We start from the raw sequence: 21,054 nt of genomic DNA, 5'->3' as shown, positions 1-21,054 counted from the left end.
AGCATAGGGTCAGAGATTATATTTAGTTTTCATTTATGCTTAGCTTCCTTTAATCTAGAACCACGTTATCCAATGTGGCCATTTAAATCAAAACGGGTTAAAATAAAATTAAATCGGGGCGCCTGGGTGGCTCAGTCGGTTGAGCATCTGACTCATGATTTTGGGGTCATGAGATTGAGCCTCTTTTCAGGCTCTGTGTCTGCTTGTCCCTCTCCCTCTCCTTCTGCTCCTCCCCTCCCCACAAGCATGTGTGTGTGCTCTCTCTCTCAAATAAATAAATACATCTTTAAAAAAAATTGAATTAAAAATCCAGTTCCTCAGTCGTACCAGGCACATCTCAAGTATTCGACAGGCACAGTAGCTTCTGACTACCGCACCGTATGGTGCAGATAGAGAACATTTACTTCATCACAGGTGCTGATTCAGTAGTGATAGTCTAGAACATTTCTACAGCCTCCTTGGGTTTTATGACATTCACATTTTTGAGTAATACAGTCTCCCCTACTTGTTTTTTTTATTGCGGTACAATGGACAAAAAGCACATATCTAAGATGGACAACTTGATGAATTTTCACAAACGTATGCTTCAATGAAACCATCACCACAATCAAGATAATGAACTTATGCGTTCCTCTCAAAAGTTTTCTTGTGCCTTTAATTCATTCTTCTCCAAATTCTCTGGCCCCATAGAATCATTAATCTTTCAAAAATTTCAGTTTGTGTTTTCTAGAATTTTATTAAAATGGAGTCATATAGAACGTATTCTTTTGGGTCTGGGTTCCTTATTTTCTTTCTTTCTTTCTTTCTTTCTTTCTTTCTTTCTTTCTTTCTTTCTTTCTTTCTTTCTTTCTTTCTTTCTTTCTTTCTTCCTTCCTTCCTTCCTTCCTTCCTTCCTTCCTTCCTTCCTTCCTTCCTTCCTTTCTAGAGTTTATTCATTTATTTGACAGAAAGAGAGAGACAGAGACAGAGCATGAATGGGAGGAAGGGCCAGGGGAGAGGGAGAGCGGCAAGCAGACTCCCTGCTAAGCAGGGAGCCCGATGCAGGGCTTGATCCCAGGACCCTGAGATCATGACCTGAGCCAAAGGCAGATGCTTAACTGACTGAGCCTCCCAGGCACCCTGGGTCTTGATTCTTTCACTCATCATAATTATTTTGAAATTCATCCATGTTCATGTGTATATCAATAGCCTGGTGGGTTGTTGTTTTTTTTTTTATAGTATTTCATTACATGGCTATACCACAATTTATTTATCCATTTACCTGGTGTTAGGATTTGAGTTGTTTCTAGTTTGGGGCTATCACAAATAAAGTAGCCAAGGACATTCATGTATAGGTCTTTACGTAGACATATGCTTTTATTTCTCTTGAGTCAACATCTAGGAGTAGAATTGGTGGGTCATACGGCCAACATGTGCTTAATTTCTTAAACATTCTCAACAGCAGTTTATGAGAGTTCCAATTGCTCCACATCCTTACCAACACTTGGTCATTTTAGCCATTCTTTTAGGGTGTGGTAATTATCTTATTATGGTTTTATTTTTCATTTCTGTAATTACTAACACTGTTGAATATATTTTCATATGCTTCTTTGCCATCTCTATATCCTCTTTAGCGAAGTCTCTGTTCAAATCTTTTGTCCATTTTTATTGGGTTGTTTGTCTCATTATTAAGCTTCAAGAGTTTTTTACATATTCTAAATATAAATCTTTTGTTGGATATAATTTTTGCAAGTATTTCTTTTTCAGTCCATGGCTTGCCTTTTCATTTTTATAATGGTATCTTTTGAAGAACAAGAGCTTTAGTTTTGATGAAGTTCAAGTTATCCATTTTTAATTTTTTAATAATTTAAAATAATCTATTTAGGACATCTTTGCCATACCCAGGGTCACTAAAATCTCCTATGTTTTTGTCTAGAATTTTTATAATTTTTATTCTTATATTTAAGTTTAAAATCCATTTCAAGTTAATTTTTGTATGTGGTATGAGCTGAACGTGAAGTTGCTTTTTGTTTTTGGGGGGTTTTTTGCAATCCAGTTGTTCCATTTCTGGAAGACATTATCCTTTCCCCCATTAATTGCCTTGGCATCTTTACTGAAAATCATTTCACCATACATGTGTAGATCTATTTCTGGACTCTATGCTGTCCTATTGACCTATACATCCATCTTTACACCAATACCACAGAGTCTTGATTCCTGTTGCTTTATAATTAGCATTAAAAATCAAGAAGTTTAAGTTCTCCAATTCTGTGCATCGTTTTCAAAATTCATTTAACTGTTTTAATCCTTTGCATTTTCACATATATTTTAGAATCAGCATGTCAGTTTCTACAAAAAAGCATGCTAGGATCATGATATTGTTTTGATGTATAAATTACTTTGGAAAGGACAGACTATTAAGTCTTCTGATCCATGAACATGATACATCTCTTTTGTTAAGTCTTTAATTTCCCTTAGCAATGTTTTGTAGCTTTCAGTGTATAGGTCTTTCACATTTTTTGTCAAATTTATCTATAAGTAACTACACATTTTTAATGCTATGGTAAATAGCATTTTTTAATTTTGATTTTCCACTGAAAAAATATTAAAAATAGTTGTGTTTTGCATATAGACCTTGTATCCTGCAACCTTGCAAAACTCACTTAAAAGTTCCAGGAGCTTTTTTGTAGACTCCACTGAATTATCTACACAGATGATCATGTTTTCTGTTAATAAAGATGCTTTTATTCTTCCTCTCTAATCCAGATTTCATTTCTTTTTTTCTTCCTTATTACAATGGCCAGAACCTATAGTCCAATGCTAATAGGAGGTGGTGACAATGGGTATCCTGTTTTGTTTCTAATCTTATAAGGAAAGCATTCAGTCTTTCATCATTAAGTATGATGTGACCTGATGGTTTCTCCATTGATGCACCTTATCAGATCCAGGCAGTTCTCATCATTCCTCATTTGCGGAGAGGTTTTTTCTTTTAAAAATCATAGGAATGTCAGGTCTTGTCCAGTGCTCTTTCTGTATCTATTGAGTTGGGCTATTATGGTTTCTGCTTTTTTGTATGTTAATATTGTGAATTACATTGATCAAGGTTTGAACGTTAAATGAGCCTTGAATTCCTGGGATAAATCTCACTTGGTCCAAATGCACTATCCTTTTCATATATCGTAGGATTTGGTTGCTAAAAATACTAAAGAACTTTTACATGTATTTGATGAGGAATATTTGTGTGTAGTTTTCTCTTCTTGTAATGTGTTTTTCTGAGTTTTGTATTGGAGTAATACTGGCGTCACGGAGTAAGTTGAAAAATGTTTCCTCTTCTTTGATTTTCTCGAAGAATTTGTATAAAACTAGTATTAGTTCTTCCTCAAATGTTTGGTAGAATTCACCGGTTAAGACAACTAGTCTAGTGTTTTCTTTGTGGGATGGTTTATAAGTACAAGTTCAATTTCTTTTAATAGATAGAGGCCTTATTCACATGATCTATTTCTTCTTGAGTTAATTTTAACTTGAACAGACTATTCATTAATCAAATAGCAACACCAAAAACATATATTTGTCAATTATCTCTACATATTACTATATAATTTTATGAAGAAAGGTAATTAGACATGATAATAAAGCAATGAGAAAATTTTTTCTCTTAGCAAGTTAGCAAAAAAATTTTTAAATCACCTCCTCAAAACACTTCCAGTGGAGTATAAGTTGTTACCAAATTTTTGGAAAATAATTTTGCAAAATACATCAAAAGCCTTAAAATTGTTAACAGCCTTTGATTCAATAAATTTCCTTTTATGTTTTATTCCTGGTCAGAAATGCAAAGACTGGGGCACCTGGGTGGCTCAGTCATTAAGCATCTGCCTTCAGCTCAGGGTGTGATCCCAGGGTCCTGGGATCGAGCCCCACATCGGGCTCCCTGCTCTGCTGGGAGCCTGCTTCTTCCTCTCCCACTCCCCCTGCTTGTGTTCCCTCTCTCGCTGGCTGTCTCTCTCTCTGTCAAATAAATAAATAAATAAATAAATAAATAAATAAATAAATAAAATCTTAAAAAAATAAATTAAAAAAAAAAGAAATGCAAAGACTTACATATGAGGATATTTATCACAATACAATTTGAACAGCCAAAAAAACTGTTGAACAACTTGTGATACCTACATATGATGGATCATCACGCAGACATTAAAATGTTTTTTAAATATTTTTGATAGCATTTAAATGACATGTGAAAATACTCATAATTTAATGTTATACCATATGACCTCAACTCTATAAAAATATATTCACATGCATTAAAAAAAAGACTGGAGAGAAACATAGGAAATCAGTATTAACCATGGTTATCTCTGGGTGATGAGGGTATAGATCAGTTCATTTTACACGATTTCATTTCTATGTGATCCAGTTTTCTACGATAAGCATATGTAACTTTTATAATCAAAAAAGGTATTAAAAATAAGTATACATGTTCATAATTGTGAAATTAGTTCCCATGGAAAACAGCATTGAAAAAAATGGAAAAAAAGAATAGTGTGGGAAATGCCCAGTAACAGAGAAGAAAATAATCAGGCAAAATTGCCGGGGACAATATGTATAGCTTTTGATGTCTATATCCAAAACACAAAATACAGGCAACAAACAAAGCCAGTTTAGCTTTTTACAATAGGGAAGTGACTATGAGCTCACAGATATCACTGGAATTTGGGGATTCAAGCATATGGCTACAGAGAGGACAGGCTCTACGCTCCATGGACCACAACACTACATTACTATGTCTCACTCTGTTCTAGTCACGTGGACTTCCTTGCTTTCCCTCAACATTGCCAAGCCTCATAATGCCTGCCTCAGGGCCTTTGCACTGGTGCTGTTTCCCCTACTTCAAAAGTCTCCTCCTTCCCTCACCTCTTTCAAGTCTTTGATCAAATGCCACTTTCTTGTGAGCCCGTCTTACTCTGTTCCAATAGAATGTCCATAAGGACAGAAGTGTTTTGGTCTGTTTTACTTTACCACTGCATGCTCAGTGTCTCCAATAGTATCTGGTTATATAGCAGGTGCTCAACAAACATTTGTTGCATGAATAAATAGTGATCAGTATTACTCTTAATAGAGTGTTTTGGAGGGTTTAGATGTGTAAGAACCAACAAGGGGTCACTAAAGATATAAGACAGATCTCACACACTTCAGGCTTCTTTTTGCCAGGCTGCTTAAAAAAACTCCTTCCATGAGGATTTCAGCTCAGCAATTAACATCTTCTGGGTACAGACATTCAGCCAGTTACAGACCCAACCAATTATTCTTTCATCCAGCACACATTTCTCCATCTGATCTATGGGGTACAGGGCTTTGGTCAGCAAACTGGGTGAATGTCTATGAAAGTATAGATAGTTCCTACCACATTTTCCATGCCTGGCTAGTCTACTAAATGAAATAAAGTATTCTGATATGACTCAGTCTTAGTGACCAAGAAAATACAGGAAGCTTAATTTGTTCTGTTGGTTTCAAAGTACAAGGAAGTAGTTATGAGCTCAGTTTAAGGAATCACTTTCTAAGAGTTAGAGCTGCACGAAATGAAATACACTGCATGCGGTGTAGTGAATGTCCTGTCAGTAGGAGTATTCAAGTGCAGGCTGGACAATGGCATGGTGGGAACATTGGAGGATGGGTGGTTGGGCTAGAACTAGGTTGAACTTTAAGGCTGCCTCCAAATGAGAGTCTTTGATTCACACACATAGGTCTCATAAAAGTAAGTGGCATTTTACAGTAGCTTAACCACGAGCTGGCCAGGAAACCCAAAGACTGATACATTTTACACATTCTATATTTTATGCTGCTGCTTCATTATAAAATTATTCCCTTTTTCTGTGTTTCAATTTTAATGAAATTATAAATATTCATGTAGTACTTTACTTTGTGCAAAGCATCCCTAGTTGAAAAAAGGATGAAAATGTGGTACAAGTTATCAATGGAGTCTAAAAAATAATGAGTATAATGATCTCAAAGTCAGTAAATAATAAATAGCAACATGCTATTACATAAATTACAAATGTCTATAATTGCCTTAACTCATTATCACAGGTACAAGATGACTAAGCATGAGACGTGAAACCCAGTCTCCTTGAGACCAAGACGTGAATTCCTGTCCAGTGGACAGAAGTCCTCTATCTTTCCCATGAAAAGACCCTGAACATCTGAGAGTGTCCTCATGCTCAAATTAGACCTCCGAAAGTCTTGCCATAATATGATCATCAGTTTGAAAGCAGGGGCTTGAACAGATACGGGTATGTTCACGTTCACAGCAGCATTATTCACTACAGCCCAGAGGGGGAAGCAAGCCAGGTAGCTAGTGACAGATGAGCGAAAAAACAAAATGTGACATCTACGTACAACGGAATATTACTCAGCCTTAACAGAGAAGGAGATTCTGACACAGGCTACAACATGGATGGGTGAATCTTGGAGACATTATGTCAAGTGAAACAAGCCAGTCACAAAAGGACAAATATTGTTATGATTCTACCTACACGAGGGACCTAGAATAGTCAAATTCAAACAGACAGAAAGTGGAAGGGTGGTTGCCAGGGGCTGGGGGCTGGGGAGGGAATGGGGAGTTATTTAATAAGGACGAGATTCAGTTTGGGGAGATGGAAAGTTCGGGAGCTGGATGGCGGGGATGGTTGCACAACATGAGTGTTCTTCATGCCACTGGACTGTACGCTTTAAAACGGGTCCGGGGGTAAATTTAGTACATATATTTTTACCGTAATGAAAAAAAGTCTTGCCAATAGTTTGCAAATTCATGGTACCTGCATATTTCTACTCTTCTCCCCTCTACCAAATATTCAGATAGGTTTGGATGGGTTGCTTTAGGGTAAAGAATTGATATAAAAAGTTGTGCTTTTTTGAGTACTTATTTTAAATTATATTATTTGTTCAGGAACATAAAGCTCTATTCTGTACATTTTGGCTTAATCATAAATTAACCATACTTGGTACATCCCCTTGACAGTCTACTTTTCCAGACCGTAATTATATACTTACTAATTGGATGAAGCCCTCAAATATACTCTTGGTTAAAAATAGAGACGACATTTAAGCGACTGAGTGTCTTTTGTTTTATTTCATTTTCTGCAAGTTTATGAGACGTGGAAAAAATGTTTTCAAAGATCTCTCAACATCACAGCAGCAGCCAGGCCGACTTGGCTGGAAGCTGGCGTGATGGTTCATTAATGACTAACAGGATGGCTGCCTGGACTCTGACTATCTGCCTCCATCCTGTTTCTGTCTTTTTAACTGGCCCCTATTTCTCAGTTCCTGTTCTTGTCCCTCACAGATGTGGGGTGCTCCCAAGGCTTGCCGTTCTTACCGCTGGATTTCGCTTTATTTCCCACTCTCGCAGCTTTCCAAGTGAGCCAGGGGTCCCTTTCCCCTCGCCAGCAAGCTCCCCAGGTCTGGCTCTCGCCCTGCTCCCAAGCATGGGGAGAAGGGGGTCCTTTTTCTAGGGGACACATCTCCCCTATGCTGCCTGCGCAGACCCCTGTAAGTGCCCAGCACTCCTCTCTGCCCACTTCTGCGTCTGGACTGGACCAGGACCCAGAGACAGCTGGATTGCCGGGCTCAGTGCCTAACTGGTGAGGCCTCCCAGCTGGACCAGTCCATCCCCTGCCTCCCAGCCAGACCTCTCCTCCCAATGCCCCTGTGTCCACTGCCAGGGTCCCCTTGCCCGCAGCATCCTGGGGCTTGGAATCCTCCGTGTCCCAAGAGCTTCTGGGATAGGAGACATGCTGAGCCACAGGGTGGGGGTGATGATGAGGCCCTGGGAACTGGGCACAGGGACCCCGGCCGGGACGGAGTTCTGCAGAAGCAGGAGGGAGACTGGATAGGAGGTGTGTTTTCTTCCAAGTCTCATCCCAGTGGAAGCCTGGGGCCAAGTCTTGAATTTTTTATGCACTATTAAACTTAGCTCAGGCGTGTGGTATATGCTCAATAAATACCAATTTAAAGTCTTTGAAGGTGGGATCATCCCTTAAAAGAACTTGTTCAGCACCAGACAATTTGCCTAATGGTTTATATGGATGATTTCATTTAGTTTTCAAGACAACACTATGAAGAAGGCAGTATTATCATCCCCTATTAGTTGAGGAAACTGAGGCACGAATAACTTGCCCAAGATCACCCAGCGAAAGAGGAGATACTGATCTGAAGCCGATGTTGTCCCTTGGCAGCACACACACACACACACACACACACACACACACACACACACACGGCCTCCTCTCTGATGAAGAGAATTGACCTCTCAGCCCAGCAACCACGTTCCCAGCCATGACCGCAGCCCAGGCTGCTGGCTTATGGCTCAGAAAATCAGAAGGGAAGGGAGACTAGGGACAGAGGAGTCCACTCATTCATTCACTTCTTTCAATAAACTGAGTGTAGGTCCTGTGCCAGGCACGGGTTGAGCCTGTCTGGCTCCTATCTCTGCACTTCCTTCCTCCTCCTGCCCAATCCCCCCACCCCCGTCTCAGCCATCTTTGCCAGGTAAATAAATGACGGCTCTGACTTGAAGTCTCAGCCTAGATACCTTGTCCTCCAGGAAGGACCTGCCTTGTTCCTTGCTACTGGCACATGGTTAGCTTTCCAGAAATGTGTCCCTTGCAGCTGCACGCTCCACCCCTACCTCCAGCTCCAGTGTTTGTAAGCTGCTGATATTTAGGGATTGAAGGGCAAGTTTATATTTCAGGAGTTTTGTGGGGGATGCTTTTTAAAACACTGTGCAAGTATATCCTGCTTTCCATAATCGATTCATTTTAGAAAGGTCGTGGGTACATGAACTTTTTATGAATCGCAATCCTGTTTTCTCACCGATGTATGTTTCAGAGATGAGTTAGGCTAACCTGCTATTAAACTTCACTTTTTAGGGCCCCTGGGTGGTTCAGTCGGTTAAGCGGCTGACTTCGGCTCAGGTCATGATCCCGGGGTCCTGGGATCGAGCCCCACATCGGGCTCCCTGCTCAGTGGGGAGTCTGCTTCTACTCCTCCCGCCGCTGCTTTTCCCCCTGCTTGTGTTCTCTCTCTTTCATGTGCACTCTCTCAAATAAAGAGATAAAATCTTAAAAAAACAACAAAACACTTCACTTTTTAAAAATGCTGGGCCCTAACACTTGAAAACCAAGCTTCTCTCAAGTGAAGCCCCTACAGGGTGATAACCCATATGCAAGCTCTTCGGGGCTCTGACATACACTTACATGTAAAAGAACGCTTTTGCCATCCTTTTGCAAAACACCTATAGTTTATAAATTTTTATGGTCAGATTTGGGGAGCTCAAATTAATTCTGATTTGTGTGTGCTAGTCGAAATCAAATACTACTCACTATGTCAAATAAAAGAACGAGCAATTCTCTGCAAACCACCCTCCGCCCACCCCTCCCCCACCCCAAAGCAACCACACTCAACTCCTTTAGGCTCAGCGTTTTTCCTGTACTTGTGTGCAGTCAGAGCAAAAGCCCACAAGCCACAAGGCTTCAGTGAAAGTGTTTCCTAAGCTCTGTTAATACTGATGGGCACAGCCCGGCCGAGCCAGCATGAAGTAAGACGGTCCGACGGTCAGCAGATGCTGGAAGAACGCTCCCACATGTGCTCTCCGATGAACCACACTTCTGCCAAGTGCCTCAAAGAGTGAGGTTCAGACAGGGTGGGCTACAATCCTGGGACAAGGGAAGAAAGGCCTGACAAAGGGAAACAGGGGCAGAAGGTATCAGACTCCCAGCACATAACCCTGGGCTACGATATGCCTGGGAGAGGTCCCATGGCCACAGGGCCTGTAGCAAGAGCATCACAAAAATGCCGTTGCTGTTGTTGAATCACTGTATTGTACATCTGACACTAGTACGACACCGTATGGTAACTGCACGGGAATTAAAATAACAGTAAGTAAATAAAATGTTAGGTCCAAAAACTGGCCAAACCCCCCCCCCACACACACACACACATTTTTTTAATGTAACTTACTTGTGCATGTTTTCTTATCTGGGTTAAGAGCAAATCCCTTAGGGCACCGGCAAAAGTAGGAGCCGTCCGCATTCACACACTCATGTTCGCATCCGTGGTTCTCTGAGGCGCAGTAGTCCACAGCTGTAAATGTTCAAACCCAGAGTTGAAGCAGAAACGCAAACAGGAAAGGAACTAGTGAGATGGAATGGAAATAACAGCATACTTATAACGAATATAAATGAAGATTAATATCATTGCCCTCATAAAATATGGATAAATAAATATGGATCCAAGCCTTCTCCCCCACCCACCACCCAAAAAATAATCAGGGGTCTAGATCAGGCAGTTTATAGCAGAAGATAAACTAAAGAACACACGACCAATTGTATTTAAACGTTAAAGAAATGCAAATCAGGGGCACCTGGGTGGCTCAGTCCGTTAAGCATCTACCTTGGGCTTAGGTCATGATCTCAGGGTCCTGGGATTGAGTCCCGCCTCAGGCTCCCTACTCAGCGGGGAGCCTGGCTCATTCTCTCTTTCTTAAATAAACAAATAAAATCTTTTTTAAAATAAAGAAACACGAATCAAAACCATCACAAGGCTTACAACCCTTATAACTATTAAACTGCACAAATAAGGATAGGACAAAACCCAACAGTGGCCAGGCGGCCTGGAAAGGGAGTCACAGCTATTCATGCTGGTGGCATCATAAATTGACAAAAATCCACTTGGAATGACATTTGACAATGTTCACTGTGGAAATGGGACCCAAAGAAATCATTGAGAAAAGGGGGAGATTAACTATAGGAAATCAGCTATTTATAGCAGCATTATTTACGGCGACAAAAACAATCTGGAAAATAAGATGAACATTTCATAATGGTAAATGCTTTAGTAAATTATGAGAAAAATGTCTTGTCCTAATTCTCTTTAATTCTGCAAGTGTCTGCTGAACACCTACCCCAGGCCTGGCCCTGTTTTAGCATCTGAGGATAGAGCAAAAAACAAAACGGGCGCAGATGCCAGTCTCAAGGAGCTTACATTTGGATGATGGTGGTGGTCAAAAAATAAAATAAATAAGTACATCAGATCGTCCTGTAGAAGGTGGAGAGTATTCTGGGGAAAAGGAACAGAAACTGTGGGGTGGCGGGAAGGACAGTGGACGGTAGCAGAAGTGGCCAGGAGAGGCCTCAGGAGAAGGCGGCATTTGGGCAGAGTCTTGAATGAGGGACGAGCCAAGCGGTTAACTGCGAGGGAGAAGCACTGAGGCAAAACGAACAACAAGCAGGAAGGCTGCGAGGTGGTCATCAGAAGGACCCGCAGGGAGGCCGGCTTTGCTGCAGCAGAGCCGGTGGGAGGAGGATGAGTGCGTGTCAGGACACACTGAGGCCACCGCGATGACTTTGGTTTTTACTCTGAATGACCAGGGAGTCACTGGAAGGCTCTGGACACAGGAATGGAGAACAGACCACAGAGAGCAAGTATGACAGGAGTAAACCAGATCGACGGCTACAATCATCCCAGTGAGGAAAGGAGGAGGCAGAAAGCAGGATTTGGGTGTGGGGCCCGGGGGGGGTGGTGGAGACAGGGGAGCAGTGTTCTGGGTGTTCTGGCCTAAACGTGTTCCCAAAAAGATATGCGGAAGTCCTCATCCCGGTACCTGTGAATGTGATCGTATTTGGAAACAGGGTCTTTGTGGATACAATGGAGTGGTGATGCGCTCCTACGGGTGGGCCCTAACCCACTACGGCTGGTGTCCTTACAGGGAGAGGAGAAGGCCGCGTGAAGATGTGCACACACGTGGAGAATGCCACGTGAGGTCGGCGGCTGGAGTGATGTGGCCGCAGGCTGAGGAGAGCCAGGGTCAACGTACTGCCAGGCCAAGGAAGGATTGTCCCCCCGCAAGTTCCAGTGGGAACACGGCCCCGCCAGCACCTCAGCTTCATCCTTCTAGCCCAGAACCAGGAGGCAATACCTTTCTGTTGAGTTAAGTCCCCCAGTTTGTGGTCTTTTGTGATGGTGGCCCTGGGAAGCTAATACACAAGGTGTAAGGTGAGGAGGGGACAGTGGGGGTCCTGCTGGAATAGAAATGGGCAAGAGGAAAAGAGAGGGAGGAAGACTGACTTGGGGGATCTGGTGTGAGGATGGGCTGCCGTCATCTGACGGGGGAGGCACAGTGGGTTTTGCAGGAGAAGATCAGGAGTTCCATTTGGGGCATTAGACAGTTATCAACATTATCATCCTAACATAATTGTAAACAGGAAGACAGATAAAATTTGGTGAAAAAAGTAGATCTCAAAATTGAATATTTACAGGGATTATACCCAGGTGAACTAGAGCTCCTAGGCATGCCTAAAGCCTAGAAAATTAGAAATAAAAATCCTTGCAGTGTTAAAGTGGTAGAACTATGGATGATTTGTTTTTCCTTTAAAAAACATTTCCCTTGGGGCCTGGGTGGCTCAGTCAGGTAAGCATCCGACTCTTGGTTTTGACTTAGGTTGTGTTCTCAGGGTCGTGAGATCAAGCCCCATGTCTAGCTCCTCACTCAGCGCACAGTCTGCTTAAGTTTCTCTCTCCCTCTCTCTCCGCCCCTCCCCCTTTCCCAAATTAATTAATTAATTTTTTAAAAACCATTTCCCTCTATAACATTTTAGGATATTCTGATATCAAAAACTTGGAAATAAAAAAAAAGGAAATGGGATCCACAATTAATACACATGTGTGATTTGAGAACCAAAACCACACACTGCGGAGATAAAGGCATACTTAGCATAGTAATCAAAAGACGCAAAGGAAAAAGCTACAGAATTTTAAAGGCTGTGTTGTGCTTATCCTTTTGCTTCCAGGCTTCATTAAGTTTTTGTCTAAAGTATCATTTTTGTGACTTCGCCTCCCTGAAGAGTTCTAATAGCACCTAATGTTTGAGGGTTCAATACACAGGCCATTGCGGGGACAGGACCTTCACATAGTCGCAGGATCTGCAAGTCATGGGACCTTAGCCAGTTGCTGGAGTGGAGTCATATCATAAATAGTGCTCTGGCACCAAATTCTTCTAAAAGTTAACGTCTCATCGTTCAAGAACCACTGTAACATTGCACAAATACTCGTGGAAACGGAGGACCCTGAGACCAAGCCCTAGGATGGGTCCCAGTTGGCCCGTCATAGGAGTGGGCCATGCTGTGGCTCACACCGACCTGTGTTAGCAGTGGGCACCTCCGACCTCTGACCTCCCCATGCTGGGCCTCATCTGCCATCTTAAAAATCTCTCAACCACTGACAGGGGTATCTGCCATCAGTCAGCCTCTCCTACCTCAGGCCGCCTACTTTTCAGTGTCCCCAACAAAGAGAAGAGCTGCTACTCTGACTTCCAGGTTGCAGGACATTGACAGTACAACGATGAGTGGGCAGCGAGCTATACCTACAGTCAGAAACTCAGATTCTCCCTCTCTCTTGAAACTTCCGCTTACACACCATGGGGTGTCATTTCTGAGCCCAGCTGGCTCAGTCCCTCAGAGAGACATGTGAGTGTGTTGGCCCTTTATTAGAGTGAGGACAGGCTGGAGGTTTTACTTAAGCCTAAAATCTAAGGCCCATACTCCAACCTGCATTTTTCCAGAATGCTCTAGAACATCAAGTGTTGGATCAGGCGGTTAATAAGAGTTATACGGAAGAAGCTCTTTTAACTGACCTCCCCTTAACAAATTCCTGATCAATCAATGCTTTTCATTCCCTCTGAAAATATGGGACCTGATGCCCAGAGCATACGAAGTGCTCCAGGCTGCTGGAACACCTGTGCTTCGGAACAGCTGTGACTGGGTTGCATGCTTATAAAGCAGCTGCGGTGGGACACCTGTGCTCCAGAACACCTGTGTGCTTTCCCTATTGCCTGACTGTATGCTTATAAAGCATTGCTTCTTAAAATGTGGTGGTGAGACAGCTGCAACAATCATCCCTTGAGAACGTGTTAGTCATGCACATTCTCAGGCCCCGCTACAGACTTAGTGAATCAGAAACTGGGTGTAGGGCCCAAGAATGCGTGTTTTAACAAGCCCTCCAGATGATTCTGAGGCACGTTAAAATTTGAGAACCACTGCCAAAAAGAGTTAAAATTGGTTTTGTTCCCAAAGCTATATACGCCATTTGTACATGTTATTGTACTTAATTACAAATACTATAAAAACCAACTAAATATAAGCATTAAAATAAATCGAGTTTTTAAAAAAATAAAAACTAAATTGAAAGCTTTGGGAAGACCTAATTAAAGCAATTTGCTAACCAAAATTGCTATAGAACCAGGCATGGATAAAACACATAGAAGATTGGGTTAATTTTCATAAAAATTTACAAGGATTCTACCCTTAGATTGCTTTACAGAAGTCTTCAAATTCTTGCTCCAATTTAAAGAAACCAAAATTGAAAATCGTGGACAGTACATTACGGATATGATTTATGCAAGAAAAAAATTTTTTAATCATAGATTTAAAAAATGAACTTAAAATTAGTACTCTTTAAAAGGGTCATTAAGGGTAATTTTTGTTAAAAGCACATTTATATGTTTTAAATAAAAACAAAAAGGTCAAGATAGGTTTGGATATGTGGTTTTTTTACGATTCCACTCTTTGAAAGACACTTTCCATCCATCGGCCAACCACAGGCTCAAGCTCACAGGCTAAGAAGGCTTCTCCTGGACTTGGATTCTCTTGCTGGTTTTGTTTTGTGTGTGCTCAGCAATCCGTGGAACTGAAGGGGAGAGGGGGGGTTGGCAAGGCAGGATTCAAGCATTCCCGGGCCTCAAGACCCTGGCCTGGAAAACCCCAAGGTGTCCAATCGCCCCTTGATTTGAGGGCCACTCACCGGCTTGCTGCCAGGCCGCTGGGGACAGCAGAGGAGGCCGTAAGCACATCAGATGTGGAAGAGCCCCCTCCAAGCGTGTGAACCTAAAAGCTTTCTAAGACCAAGAGAGTGCCAGTCCATTCAACTCTGACACCCTTTGCCACATGCTTTGGGTTCCTGGCATAACTTCCTTGGTTGCAAAACTGTCCTTGTAAAAAGAGAGGCCAAGTTTCGGGAGCACGTGTATGGAGGCGCTCCATGTGTGGGACTCAGACGCTCCTGCTGTCCCAAGTCCTCATCTCCTTCGATAAAACCCTTTCTCAGTTGTTTTGCCTGACGTATCCATATGCTCTCCTTTACGAGCAGAAAGGGTCATTCCCGGGCTGTAGGGAATTCGGCCTTCCAGATCACAAAGGGTTAAAATCTCAGGGTTAGAAGCCGGTCTCTGCCTAATTTGTGAAAAATCACTCAGCTGTGTCCAAGGATAAACGATACTTTGGTGCAAGGTAATGAAGCCTCAGATGGATGGTGTCTGATTTACAACCTGGTCACGTTCCAAAGTTTTCCCAGCCGGCATCAGTCTGCGAGGGGATGGCATCAGTAGAAATAGGCTATTTCAAAGAGGAGCATTGGGGTTTTAATGTTTGTTGATGACAGAGTAAGAAAAACCAAATTCATCATTAGAGAAATGGTAGAAGCAGCCGACTTGCTGAGTTCACAGAAGATACACACATAGAGTCAGAGTCACAAAACGTCTCCTCCGAGGGCACAGCTGGATCTCTGTATTCAGGAGTCGGAAACTCGGAGAGTTTCTGATTGATTTCGGTAACAACAGGGAAGTGTTCTGGGCTGAATGGTCTTCCCCACCCTAAAGTCATATGTGTAAGTCCTAAACCCAGTCCGAATGTGACTGTATGTGGAGGTAGGACCTTTAGAGAAGTGATTCGATGAGGATGAGGCCATTCGGGGGGACGCTAATCCAGTCTGACTGGAGTCCTTGTAAGAAGAGGAAATCTGGACACACACAGAGGCACCAGGTACGTGTGTACCCAGAAGAAAGACCATATGCAGAGGCAGGAAGGGACTGGCCTTGTACAAGTCAAGGAGAGAGACCTCAGAAGAAACCAACCCTGCTGATGCGTTGACCTTGGAATCCTAGCTTCCAGAACTATGAGAAAATAAAGCTCTAATGTTAAAGCCACTCACTCTGTGGTTTTGTTACAGCAGCCCTAGCAAACCAGTATCGGGAGAAATCCAGGACTTAACATCTTGGAATTGGGGGAGGCATGCTTCAAACATGGGTGGTCAGCTGATGACCTAAAAAGCTGACCTTTCAATATAAAAATGGATCCTCCCATCCCTTGTCCCCAACTTAATTATCAACCTTCCCCTCCTCACTGAAGGTCATTGATAGAGGAGAATCTAGGGGAAAAGCTCTGAAGGTCAGCAGTCATGCCATGCTAAATCCCCATGCTATGTGCCACCATTGTTCTGGGTATGGGCCTCAGTATGATTTTGTAAATGTAGCACGCATCTGACATGCTATCACATGCAAGCGTTCATAAGAAGACAAAAATTCATAAAGGTTATAGATATTCTGGAGCGCCTAGGTGGCTCAGTTGGTTAAGCATCTGACTCTTGGTTTCAGCTCAGATCATGATCTCAGGGTCAGGAGATCAAGCCCCGCACTGGGCTCGCGCACAGCACAGAGTGTGCTTGAGATTCTCTCCCTCTTCCTCCCTCTCTGCACCTCCCCTCCCTTGCACTCGTGCTCTCTCTCTCTCTCTCTCACTCAAATAAATAAATAAATAACATATTTAAATAAAAAGGATACAGAAATTCAGATTCAGCTACTGTTTATCAGTTGTCCATGTATCAGACAATATAACGACAGTAATAATATTAGCAAACGCCTTACATATATCAACTCATTGAACCCTTACAACAATCCTTTAAGGTATGTATTATTGTTATCCTCAATTTACAGATAAAGTCATTGAAACAGAGACAGGTTAAGAGACTTGTAAAATGTGGTAACAAGAGTATCCACCTCATAGGGTTGTTGCAATAATACATGAAGTATTTCAAACAGGCGTTAGGACTTAGTAACATTCAATAAATGTAGATTAGGTTTTTAACACCCTGTGTCTTTATTCACATAAAATTGAATTTGGGGGTTAAGAAATACCTTAATGCCATCCGTTTGTTCCACAACCATTTATTGAGCAATTACCAAACATCAGGCATTGTGTTAAACCCTGGATGGTAATGACAAGCAAATATACATCTTAGCAGAAAGGCAGAAAGGAGAAGCCAAGCTTTTAGCAGTGATTACTTCCAGGAAGTGAAACTGAAGAGGAATGGCTGTCAGGTTTTGACTTTATACACATCTATATTCCGACAATTTCTTTAATATGCAAAAATTGATTTTGTAATTTAAAAAACAATAAGGGAACGAGGTTTTTTAAAAATACATCACTGCTTGAGGTTGTGATCAATCACTCAGCCTCAGTCAATGTATGGAAACATCCTGCAAGTCTGCTTTGTGAAAGATGGAAGGGTACAATCATTGGCTTCTGTCCCCAAGGGTTTACAATATGCTTCAGCAGATAAGACGCAAACAGGACCCAAGTTACCCCAAAGACAAGGCAGTTGGTAAACACCAGACGAACAAGTACAGCAGAAAAGTGACCCTTAAAAATAGAGATAAATGGTCTTTGAAAAATGCAGCATTGGGTGGAAATTAACACAGCTTTAGAGGCAGCTGATGGATTACAAATAGAGGGAACTCAACTAAAGCAAAAGGAGGACCTAGGCTGGGAATCCACCCTCGATCACCTGAATGTGGAAATAAATTCAGTGCTGTCCAGAGTGAAATGAGCAGTTAGGGAAATGGGACTTCAGCACTAAAATTTAATGTTCCTCTAACTCAAAAATGGAAATGCTATCTTGGAAAGCCCTGAGTCTGGCTAAGAATTGAATTTTCATGCAGGTCACGGTCATAATTCTGGGATGAGTCAAAGAGCTAGAACCACAGCTTGGAAGGTTGCATCCGTTCACCTGTAGCTGGACGTAATGAATTTCTACTACACATCTTTAAACAAATAATTTAGATTTGCTGTTCCTATTGTCTCACCACCTCCCCCTCCCCCTGAAATCTGCCCTCTCTGTTCCACTCCTCTTGCTCGTTATCAGCGGGCTTCTGGTCATCTTTGTGTCCCTAACGGCCAGCAGACTGCCTGGCAGAGAGTTTGGAAATATTTGCTGAGATGAATCAGTGACTCAACTCAATGGCTTTTTCTCTAAGTTCCGTTCCCTTTGGCCTCGCTGGAGCATGACATTAATATTGACCTGGCCTAGAAATTCTCTTTCCCATCATATTCCATGACTTCTGATTCTTTTGCTCACCTCCCCCCCCCTCCCCCACCTTAGGCTGTTCCTTCACGGATATTTTCCCCGCCCCGCTTGTCCCTCCTGCTCCCTACATGTGGCTCAGGCCAGCAAGGCTCAGGCCTTCACTGTCTCCTCACTCCATACTTCAGGAAGGCCAGGAAATGATGACGATGGTGATATACTCTGTAATAATGATAATAATGGCCTCGTGTGCATCAGAAACTTGACTCGTTACCTTATTTAATCCCACAACACGCTCTGATGTAGATATTATTACTCTACAATATGGATGAGAAAGCGGAGGCTCAGAAATGAAATGACCCGTGACGAGTGAGCAGCAGAACTGGGATTGGAGCCCAGGTCTTACTGTCCTGAAGGTCAAAACTAACACACAAATACGCATTGAAAGTGAAAACTAAATGGGAATTAAAATCTAGAAAGGAACGCACTGTGCTGCTTCCTGGCTGCGTTGTTGGTTCTAAACTCCCCTCATCGTAAGGTGCTCTTTCCTCTTCCCTCCCGACACGGCCTTGCCAGGGTCCGACCTCCACTTCAAACTCACCTTGTCTAACCTACTCGTGATCTGTCAGAGTCATGGCAGCTCAAACTCAGGAGCGACTTCTGACTTTTCCGCCTCCCTTTATTTATAGCACCTCCTTATTCCTTACTCCTTCCCTCGCCATCTCTTCAGTCGTCGCTCAAACTCTGGCCCTTGTCACCTCTCCTCGAGGACTGCCAGAGCCTCCTAACTGGTCTTTCCATCCCTCACCATCTTCCTTCTGGATTCCATCCTGCAGTTCACCACGAGATTAAGTTTCCTAAAATGAGGCTTTGCATTTGTCACTTCCAATTAGAAACCCTTCAGGGTCTCTCTTCCAGAGATGAAGTCCAGACTCTTCAGCCTGATTCTCAAAGCCCTGAACGCTATGTTTCCAGCTGGTATCTTCAATTTCATCTTCTACTTCACACCTGCAGGAACTCTCTGCTTCAACAGACTCGGTCTCTTCCACTGTTTAAGCCGGGCTGGCCTTAACTAGGGTGATCCTATAATTTATCACCCCAGAAAAGAACCCCTTTGAAAGTGAAAGGGAGGGCTGTTGAGAACTGAGCCAACAGGCATAAACTGGGATCATGCTGGATTAACTGGGATTTATGGTCCCCATATTCTTAACATTCTCATCTACATACAGGCCATCCAGACCAGCCGCGGATGGAATGCTTCGGAGTCCCTACCAGCCTTTGCCTCTCTAAATTTCCTGTCTAAGTGTGACATCAGGAGTCTCCATCTTTGACAAGCCCCCTTCTGACTGCTGTCCTCAGGTTAGATTGCCTGCTTAGCTTCCAGGCTGGCATTCCTGTGACAGTCTTGCCCCCATCTACCTGCTCCCAGGAGCAAGGCCTGCCCCTCCCAACCCAGACTTCACCCTCGAGCTCTGAAAGCACTGCTACATCCTCACCACTACCGCCCTTCATGTCTCCCCTTGCCTTGGACACCTGTCCAATGGCTACCTTTCCTTCCTTGCCCAGATTTTCCCCACCCTGGCCATCAGAATGACCCTCTTCTCTGACCTTCTTTTTTTTTTTTTTTTTTTTTAAAGATTTTATTTATTTATTTGACAGAGATAGAGACAGCCAGCGAGAGAGGGAACACAAGCAGGGGGAATGGGAGAGGAAGAAGCAGGCTCTTAGAGGAGGAGCCTGATGTGGGGCTCGATCCCAGAACGCCGGGATCACACCCTGAGCCGAAGGCAGACGCTTAACCGCTGTGCCACCCAGGCGCCCCTCTTCTCTGACCTTCTGTAGCCTCTCTTACTCCTGCCATTTGCTCTGCACTCAGCATAGCCCCATCAAGCAGCACTTGACCTTCCGGAGATGTGTTCAGTCTCCCTAACCGAGGCAACTGGCAACAAAGGTCCACCGTGCTTAATCATCTCACTGCTCACCTCCAACAGGTCAGGTGCTTGGTTGAGGACGATGATGACGGAACATCTGACGGATGAGGTCTGGGTCACACCCAGTCTCTCCCGTTTTCCCATTCATCTGCCTTGACACCCCCTCTGAGGATAGGCGGACATTCTTACATGCTGATGGCAGCAGCAAGAGAAATGCCCGTCTGTGATAAACACAGCCCACAACAGCTCGCCGGCAACCACAGTTTCTAAGCTCATGCTTGTTGCTCTTCAACAAATGTCAAGCCCCAAAAGTTACAGCAAAACCCTCAAGGTAGAGAACAAAGGTTCTCTACCACACACGGATGATGAGGCAATCATTTGGCAATACTCAGAAAACTGGGTTCCTCACCACCCTCCAGCTTCCCAAGGGCCAGGGCAGGCCTCCTGCCCCAGCCACGGCCCCTACTGCCTCTGCCCCATCGACTCCTTGTTACCCACACAAGCTCTGGGCCTTCCCTGCTTCTTACCTCACCCAATTAACCAGAGACCCTCGCCCTTTTTTCTTGAAGCTTATCTACCGGGCCTATTCCCGATGGCCTGATTTCCCTCTGACCCAAGAGCACCCAAAGCTTCTACCCATTTAACAACTGGTAAGGGAAAAAATACAGGTTAATCAAAATAAATAGTATGACCCCATTTTGTTCAACATTAACAAAATGTTTTGAATTAGATATTTTTTACAAGTTTTTAAAAAGATTTTATTTATTTGTTTATTTATTTATTTATTTAGAGCACGTGCATGAGTGGGGGGAGAGGGAGAGGGAGAAGGAGAGAGAGACTCTCAAGCAGACTCTGTGCCAAGGGGCTTGATCTCACAACTCTGAGATCATGACTTGAGCCGAAATCAAGAGTCAGATGCTTAACTGACTGATCCACCCAGGCGCCTGTTGAATTAGATATG

At 43.0% G+C, this 21,054-nt stretch overlaps 1 protein-coding gene across 3 annotated transcripts in view; it reads right to left on the bottom strand.

Moving 5' to 3' along the window:
- The window catches only part of MATN2 (matrilin 2), a 126,830-nt gene that overhangs the window by 37,939 nt on the left and 67,837 nt on the right, over window positions 1-21,054 (bottom strand). For all 3 annotated transcript variants that reach the window (XM_026495671.4, XM_026495672.4, XM_044382682.3), the window contains exon 6: window positions 9,994-10,116. In XM_026495671.4, the coding sequence (XP_026351456.3) occupies window positions 9,994-10,116 (123 nt within the window). The remainder of the gene's footprint in view (window positions 1-9,993; window positions 10,117-21,054) is intronic.

The sequence above is a fragment of the Ursus arctos genome, unplaced genomic scaffold (assembly GCF_023065955.2).
Source record: "Ursus arctos isolate Adak ecotype North America unplaced genomic scaffold, UrsArc2.0 scaffold_6, whole genome shotgun sequence".
Taxonomy (NCBI): Eukaryota; Metazoa; Chordata; class Mammalia; order Carnivora; family Ursidae; genus Ursus; species Ursus arctos.
This window is presented reverse-complemented; position numbering and strand designations above follow the sequence as displayed.